Source organism: Quercus lobata, chromosome 8, assembly GCF_001633185.2.
Source record: "Quercus lobata isolate SW786 chromosome 8, ValleyOak3.0 Primary Assembly, whole genome shotgun sequence".
Taxonomy (NCBI): domain Eukaryota; kingdom Viridiplantae; phylum Streptophyta; class Magnoliopsida; order Fagales; family Fagaceae; genus Quercus; species Quercus lobata.
The window spans coordinates 58,013,813-58,022,940 of record NC_044911.1 but is presented as its reverse complement, the minus strand read 5'-3'; the positions used below and the strand labels follow the sequence as shown (position 1 = coordinate 58,022,940).

The following is a 9,128-nucleotide window of genomic DNA, read 5'->3' as shown; positions in this document are numbered from 1 at the left end:
TACTTTGGGAGGAAGACATCAGTAAGAACACTGTTCGACAGCAAAGAAGCCTTGAGCAATTTCACACCCTATCAATAAACCACATAAAGAAGTAGTTATAATATGCCGAAATTAGAAGTGGTATTTTGAACATGGTAGCATTTGAACACAAAAAACATGTAGTGCTTTTTATCAAGGTTTTAAAAACCAGACTAGATCAGCCGGTCTAACCTGTTCAACCTAGAACTGGCCACTGATCCGGTCCAATAAAACCGGTTAAAAACTGGTAAAAATCAAGAACCGGGTGTCAAATCGGTTCATTGACCGGTTCGGTTTTTAAAACCTTGCTTTTTATTCACCCTTCTCTTCTCTAAACGGCATTTGAACATATGAACAATGCTATTTGAACAGCGCAATGTTAGAGAAAAATTTTGACAAATTTTTTTAATAAAAAAAATTAAGATAACAAGTTGTAACTTAGGAGTGAGGTAACATTACTTTCACATAATGCACAATTGATACAATTTCATTACATAGCAATCACAACAGTTTGTCAATAATTATGGGGGAAAAAAAAAATTTATGATTTGAACTTCAAATTGAAAGTGCAAAAGGTACAAAGAATAAACGATAAACGACATACCTCATCCATGCCCAAATGGACCACTTTCTCCTCAAGAGCTCCAATTTCCTTGGCCAACTTGTTAAGCAAGGTGATACCGGAGATGATGGACATTGGTCTCACCTTCAGATCATCCTTAACCATGTATGTAACCACACCTTTCACGTACCCTCCCTCACTGCTGGAGGAGTCATGATTGTTTGCCTCTGGTGGTTCTACAAAATTCAACTTTTGGTTCATACATAACCTACACGAAGGACAGATAGCAGTGCTGTCAGCAGACACGTATGAATTACAGTTTTCATTTGTTGCTGAATAAGATTGTTGTGGTTGTCGACTCCTTAAGTATGAATTAGAGTTTTTTTTTTTTTTTTTTATATATAGGAGTATGACTTAGAGTTGTAGTTACTACTGGTACTATAGTTACGACTGGTACTACAACTATACAAGTTCCATGATGTTGATGATTCTACGTTTGGCAATAGTAGAGGACCACCATTGATGTGTACAATGGGCATGAGCAGAGTGGACTTGTTTTGGCCTGGCTGAAGGTAACTATCACTCAGATTTTCAATACTCTCGTACAGGTTTTGCAAGCAGCCTACCATGCCTTGGCTTCTAAGCAGCCTAATGACAGTTCCAACCGGCAGACCAAGAATTGTAATAAGGAAATCAACAAATTCCTTGCCGGCTTCAGCGAAGATCACTTGGTGTTCCTTTTTGTCTATCAGAAGCTTCAGGCTTACCTTAGTGGCTGCCATGTCAATTTCGTATATTAACAGTGATTATGAAACTTTGAATGAACAAGTCTTTGGGCTATATGGAATTCACCCTGGCTAGTACCTCCTTTTAATACCCTTCTCATTGGCGCTCATGATGAGTCATGATTCATGAACATTGGGGAATTGGTACGAAGAAATAAACATATGCTGCATGGAAGGGACTTTTTGACTTTCTAATTGGAAAGTCCTTTCAGTTTTGGCCACAAATTAATGAAAGTTATGAGTAGTAATAACTAATAACATCAACCAATCGAAAAGCCAATTGGAGATGGTGCACAATCATTTCGGGATGTGTTTGAGTCCATGTCTTTATTGGGGTGCCAAGGAGTTCATGTTTGAAGAAAATCACATAATTAAATGCAATTCGTACCTCTTTGATCCTCATTGCCAACAGATATGTCCTCTTATGTGCCATACGTTGCTTGCCAGCTATATGAGACCCATCGCCTGGCATGGAAGGTTATGTGATAGAGGGTATAAAAACATTGCAATATCTCTCGCATAAATTATTGGACCGTTTTGTGAGAAGGAAATGAAAGAAGTTTCACTTTTTTATCAGTTTATATGACATCAGTCTTAGTTTATTATACATAAAAATATATATATGGCATCCAAGGCTTTTTGGATTAAAGATACCTCTGATTAACTTGAAGATATTGGATTTGAGTGGTATAGTTTGTCCACAGCATATAGGCCACTCGTTTTTGTCAAATACTTTCTTTCTTCGCAAGTTTTAAGATTCAGGGGGACAGTACTACCAAACAAGACAATGGGGTTCTAAGAATTGGGAAAGCTTTTCTCTTGAATTTGGGAATTTTAAACTAGCTTTGATGAAATACTACCCGTACAAACGTCCAACAATTTTCAGCTTGTCAAAGGCACACATCTTCTAAGAAGCCATCCAGCAAACGTTTTCTGATGCCTTGAACACCCGACACAACATCGCCCAAGGAATTAAAGAAAAAGAACAATGAAGATTAACCAGCCAAAAAAAAATTTATCAATGTATCTATTCTGTTTGCTAAGGCCTTTGGATCGTTTCTAAAAGTGAATATACAAGAAAATTCAGATTAAGAGGCGGAGCTAATTAAGCAAGAAAATGAGTGTTACATGAAAATGAGGGTGTAATAGCGCTGTACAACCAAGTGAGAAGAGCCACAGAACGTTAAAAGCAGCCTCCTGCAAACAACATATGACAAATATCCAACATGAGAAAGGGGAAAAAGATAAAACAAAGTTTCTCTCCAAACTAGTTTGGAGAGAGACCCTATAAACTTATCATATATATTTATATTGAGTGTAAATTTTGAAAATCTAACCGTTAAATTGCATGTTCTTATTACATCCTTAATGCTTACAAAATTTCAAGAAAATCAAAGATCAAATGGTATGTCATCAAATAAATGTTATAATTTCAAGTTTTTATAACCTAAAGTTGAATATAAAAAATAAGTTAATTAATCAAATAGTAAATAATATTCAATTTGAGCGAAATTTGAAAGGTATATTTAGAACATAAGGAACATAAAATTCAATGGTTAAATTTTCAAAATTCACATTCAAAAAAGAAATATATGAGAAGTTTGAAGAGATTCTCTCCAAACTAGATATATGAGAAGTTTGAAGAGTTTCTAGAAACTTTTTTTTTAGAAACTTTGTTCAAAAAGATATTATGCATTGTTTTTACAAGTGAAAAATGCTCATGAAGTTGCCCATCTAAAAAAAAACAATCTGAGACCCCCCACCCCCACCCACCAAAAAAAAAAAAAACAGAAACAAAAACAAGAACTGGTAAGGATACAAAAAGATATTCTTAGTCAAATAACTGCATGCTCAACTTCCTTTGGTTATTTTGGCAAACAGCCGACTTGGTAGAAATTTTTTATTCTACCAATCCACCCACTATAGAACAGCTGAACAAAACTAAGCTATATTGGTCATTTTATGCCAAATATTCAAGTCCTAATTTTTGCATTTCTAGTAAGTGTCATATTATTCTCTGTTATTGAGCTCCATTTGGACGATGATATATATGCCCAAAAGTGCTCCAAGTATGAAATACTTTTCATCAAGTGAATTTTAACTTTCCTTCCTTTTGCCTCATTTACCCAAGGATACAAAAGGATATCTCTGAAGCCATGCTTGTATGAATTTACCAAGCTTTGTGCAGGGTTTTCTGGCTATTATCTTTGTGAGCATGACCATTAAACAGAACTAGCCAAGGACATTAATTATGACCCTTTAAAAGGCCAGTTGAAGAGTATATCACAAAGACAACAACAAACAAGCCTTATTCCCAAAAATTTTGGGGTTGGCTATGGCTCCCCAACAGGTTAGTCAGACCCAACAACTGATGTATATTCTCTTAGGGCTTGTTTGGATGGAGGGGAGAAGGAGGGGAAGTGGAGTGGAGTAGAATAGAGTTGGCTAAAAATAGACTAATTTTGAGCTAAATCTACTCTACTCTACTCCCCCTCCCTCCCCCTCAATCCAAACAGACCATTAATTATATATGATTTGCTGTTCTTGGCAAATTAAAAGACATCTTGCTACCGTTAATTTCGCAGGGTTGTTAGCTAACTAGTGATCTAAGCAGAATAATCTCTAAGAGAAGTCACTTCCCCTATTCCCACCAAAAATATGCACCATAGTCTGTTCTGGTAACTGGAAGAAATGTAGATGATGCTTGACACAAAGTACATTACCTCACTGGGCTTTTTCGGGAGAATCTCATCTTGATGCCTGAGAAAGTTGCAGTGCAATTGAGCAAACCAAACAAATAAAAAAAGCTATAAGCCATTGGATTGCAGAATCTCTTCAAATTTCCACTACAACAACCTCAACAATGCAAGAAACTCTATTGGCTCTTCATCTTCTTTAACAATCTGTTCACAAAATATGCAACATTCAAATTAGATGACCTATTAGACAGAATGCCTTCTACTCGCTTCCAAAGCACACATCATAGAGAAATATAAGAGCAAAGAATGGACAAAATTTGTTATATTTAAAGCATTTGTTTTCCAGTAAGTTGGACCAGAAATGTGATATGGGTGAAAATGTTATGTAATTAAATGTTAGAATGCAAAAACAGAACCACCAGTTACAAGAAAACTTCGTCAAAGGAAAAACCAGTGACAAATAGCACCAGTTTTATCACCAGTTACGAGCAAACTCAAGAAAAATGAAAACCCCTTACAAGTACCACCTGTTCCACTTAAACTGAAAACAAACTAAAGTTGATAACCCATCCTTTTTAGTGGTAAGTTATGCACCCAATGGGTCATGAATCCATGACCTCACCCTCCACCTAGAACTTATAAGCAGGAGATGCCAATTGAGCTATAGCTCATAGGCAACCCATCCTTCTACAGCCCCAATACCCATGGACCCTAAGGATGCTCAAGTACTTGAATAAAAGCAGCCATTCTCATTTCAACATTTTACTTTCCTGTCAAAGGCACATATCCAAGCACCAAAATAGAACACTGCTGAGAACTGAGAACATAACACCTTTCATCTGACTTTGAAAGGTATTTCACTATTGATAACAAGAACATCCACTATTAGATGAAAAAAAAAAGAGAACATGGGATGACAAGGCCATAGATACCTTGATAATAAGATACAAAAGCTTACATCCGGACCATGATTTAAAGCATCATTTGCTCAAACCATATTTATGCTGCAACTGGATAGGAAAAACACCAAAATACAGGCATTTAGTTACCTTTAAGACATTCACAATCGCATGTTCTACCCCTTTTCTGAGGCCAACATGAGGGAGCATTTTAAGAGGAACTATACCCTACACTCTAGGATATACCACTGTCCGCATATGTGTTATGTAGCCCAATTAAAAAGTGAATTGGGTCCAGAAGTATCCTGTAAATCAGATATTGCTTCTCCAAGATTAAGCTTATCAGGGTTTGAGCCCCGGTAGGCCTGAACCCTGGAAGCTTTCCCCATACACCAATCACAATAGCTTTTACCCGTGAAGCAAATAACAGTCCATAGAATTGGAAGAGTGATTTTCAGTCACAAATTTATTGTTATTAATAATAAATCTCATTTAACTCGCATGAAGTGCCATTTTGAGGCCTTGGTTCTCTAATGGCATTTCAAAAACACCAACCTTGAGACTTCAAATTAAGATTTCCTGAAAAGCTCAAAACACATTACTCTACATATTTTTGTTTCAAATATATTAACTTTTCATATGACTCAAGCTAAATTACAAAAGTTGTAAAAACAAAGTTGATGGTGCATCCACTTTTATAACAAACAAACTAAATCAAGAAGACAAAAACATCTGACTAATATCGTAGCCATTTAGATAATTCTAAAACTTATACACAATTATAATAATAATAATATATCACACAATAAATAGTGATACATACCTCGACAGCAGTGTCTTTTGGAAGACCCATTTGGGTAAGAGCATCACGGGCAACTTGATTCCAGTCAAGCTCTTTTAGATCATCTAAGTCTCTTTCACTATCTAATCGAATTTGGATTTCATCAGGATCAAAAGACCTTCCTACCCAAAAATATAATATTCTTTTCTCATTTTTGCCTAAACCTGGAGAGTAAATAGCGAAAGCATCTTTAGAATTCATGTCACCTGCACCAAATGTTGCAATCTTTTCTAATCTGGGCCACCGACATACTAAAGGTTTCATAAGATTACTGAATGCCGAGTCACTTTCCACCATCCCATTTGAGACGGCAGAGCCTAGGCCTTGTCCCAAAGGATGCATTCTCCACAACCCAGTTAAATCTCCCTCCCTAATTTTAACTGCATCCTTGGACTCTAAGATATCTCCTATACTATCCGGTTCACATGGGGAAGAATTATTGTTGTGTGTCCAAATACCATCATCTTGACCAGAAAGATGACTTAAGGGAGTATATGCCACCCTCATATTGTCAGCCATCAATGGCAATTTTAGAGATTTTGATAAGCTACCCCTGCGCTCTGCAAGGGAAGGTGAAAACATTTTAGATGGGGAAGAAGTTGATTTGGAACATGGCTGTGAAGCAGAATTAACACCAACAATTTCTGGACTATTAGAAGTTTTGGACAAGAGAGACAAATTAGAAAAGTTAGACAAAGTAGAAGATACCGGAAGAGAACATGAAGCTGCAGAAGGAGAATCTAGAGAGGATTCTGAAAAATACTTTGAACTGGTGCTTGAATCAGAAGAGACAGAATCTGGAGAGAGAAAAGGAGGTGAAGAAGAAGATGATGATGACGAAGTCAATGATGACAAAGATGATGAAGGTGATGATAAATTTGTAGATGAATGTCCTATCATCCTAGATTCTGAGTAGACCCTGGAGAGGGATATTTTGGGAGCAGACACAAACTCCTTCATATCGCCAGATGCAAACTTGCGCCTCAGAGCACTCCAACTGTTCTCTCTAGCAGGAAGGTGGGTTTCATGTTCATTCTCAGATGATGCAAACGGAGGCACAAAACCCCCCATAATAGCTTTTTTGAAAATCTCATAATCAACATTATATGAGTCCACTTTCCGGTCACCTATGCTAACCTTGACCGTAGATTCCCTAACCTCTACACCATTGCTGGGTTTATCCATCAAGGGTAAGAGGTGTGAAAATGCATCCCAGAAATGAGCCGGTTCTTCGCCTTCCTTGATCATCCTCACTGGCCCTTGCACTCTCTCATACCGGACAATCTGACAAACAGCACTTCTTGCATCCTTTTCCATGATGGCCTCACAGTTCTTGCCAATCCAAACATATATCGCAGATGGTAGATGAACAATAAATGCACCCCTAGAATCCAGAGCAGATGGAGAAGGGTCATTCAACATTTTCGGGACAAGATGCAAAGGATCATATGGCGAGTGTGGGGCAATTATATACATCCTCAACAAAGAACTTGGGCTAAGAGGAAATGCATGAACCCTTTTTTGGCACTGTAACAACTGGCAAGCAAAACCCATATTTGGATCAGCAATGCCCCTCGCTGCCTTGACATACTGAAAAGCATCCTCAAAGCTCTGCCCTTCTCTCCACATAAGATACGCAATCACCAAGGATGTAGACCTAGAAACCCCTTGGCAACAATGAACAAATACCCTTCCACGCTGTTCTCTAACATCTTCAAAGTAGTCAAAAACATCATACAAAATACTAGTTATATCCTCAGACGGACTATCCTGCAACCACAAAGTTCTGTACACAAAATCAGCTTTGAAATACTCAGGACAAACAAAACCTACACAATTCAAAACGTGAGTAATCCCATGCTGTTTTAGTATATTCCTATCTTTCGCAACCGCATCTCCACCAAGATATATATGTTCGGCCACCTTCGAGCACTCCTTATCAAAGAAAGCAATCTTATCCCTCTTCACAAGCCCACCATTCTTATCCGGGTTTCTCTGAATTGATGATAAATCAAGCTTCAATCTCTCCCCATTCCCTCTCCCACTCGGAGTGGGTGGTCCCGGCCACTCACCAATATCATCCGACCCTGCCTTCGGCCACTCATCCAAGCTCCGGCGAGCAATAGCCAATGGCTGTAAGGGTGGTAAACAAGACCGAGCCTTAGAATTATGTTGTGACCGCGGGGTTAACGGGGCAGGAAACCTACGATTTTGCCCATTACTGTTTCCTACATTCCCATTAGGATCCCCACATTCTTTTTCTTCGGAATCCGGGTTTTGAGAGGGGAGACGGGAAGAGGACCACGAAGCTGACCGCATAAACATTCTCCGGTTACCAGCCAATTGGCATGGAACCCGAGACTTACTCGTGGCATCCTCTTTACCCACCATACCCAGTTAACCCACTTGAAAATTTTCCTATCCCAAACTCAAGAAACTGAAAGCAAACCCAGAAATCTGGAATTAAACCCTAATACTTAAAAACCTAATCCTCAGTAAGTGAAGCATGGTGGAGTGGTTAACACTTAACCCAAAATGCCAGGAACTAAACCCATATCGGATCAAGCATAAGATGCAAACTGTGACAGAGAAAGCAACCAAAAAAAAAAAAAAAACGGTAGTATATTAATACTTAAGCAACAAAATAGTAAAAATACTAACAATTAAGCAGATGAAACTAAAAAAATTAACAGCAAATCAAGGATTAGGCACTGTAAAACAAAAAGTTGAGCAAATCTAGAAGGAAAGTCAGCAATAAGTGAAGAACCTAGTTCGAATCTTGAAACGAAAATGGTTTCACGCAAAATAAGATAAGATACAAAAAAATTAATATAAATTCATGGAAACAAAAGAACCATGGTGTAAATTTCTAGGGTTTTGTTTTTCCTGTGATTTGAGAAAGAAAGAGGTTAGATTTGTGACTTACAGAGTGAGATATGTAGAGGGAGCCATGAGAGTAGAGAGAGAGAGAGAGAGAAAGGAAGTTTTTAGAGAGAGAGAGAAAAGTGAGAGGGAAAAGGACTTTGAGGCAAAACTGAGAGGAAGATAGGTATGGTTAAATTTCTTCTCAGAAAAAAAAATAACAATTTTTTTTTCTCTCTCTGTGTTTATTTCTGAGTGAGAGTGACAGTGAGAGTGAGGTTAGTGAGCTAGCTGATACAAAAATAAAATTTTCTTTCCTTTTTTAATACACACAATTCATATCTAACTAATTTTAGTAGGTGATTTATTATTATAATTATATTTAGTAAAACATCTTTCTTTTTTTTAGGGCAAAATGTATTAATTACCCACGAGGTTTTGACTAATACGTGTCATTTATCA

General features: G+C 37.5%; 1 protein-coding gene across 1 annotated transcript; it reads right to left on the bottom strand.

Moving 5' to 3' along the window:
• Positions 1-2,098: 2,098 nt before the first annotated feature.
• On the bottom strand, positions 2,099-8,886 carry LOC115955978 (protein-tyrosine-phosphatase MKP1). The gene is made up of 4 exons (XM_031074408.1): positions 8,731-8,886; positions 5,787-8,383; positions 4,089-4,268; positions 2,099-2,562 (listed from the first exon to the last, which is right to left on the bottom strand). Exons 2-3 carry the CDS (start codon positions 8,193-8,195, stop codon positions 4,212-4,214), a joined length of 2,466 nt encoding a protein of 821 aa, XP_030930268.1. The 5' UTR covers positions 8,196-8,383; positions 8,731-8,886; the 3' UTR covers positions 2,099-2,562; positions 4,089-4,211.
• Between the last annotated feature and the right edge of the window lie 242 nt (positions 8,887-9,128).

Coding starts and splice junctions, on each gene's coding strand:
- LOC115955978 (XM_031074408.1), bottom strand. CDS start 8,195: ATGGTGGGTAAAGAGGATGCCACGAGTAAGTCTCGGGTTCCATGCCAA. Junction 4,269..5,786: donor CAAAAGACACTGCTGTCGAG/GTATGTATCACT, acceptor TTTTGTGAACAG/ATTGTTAAAGAAGATGAAGA.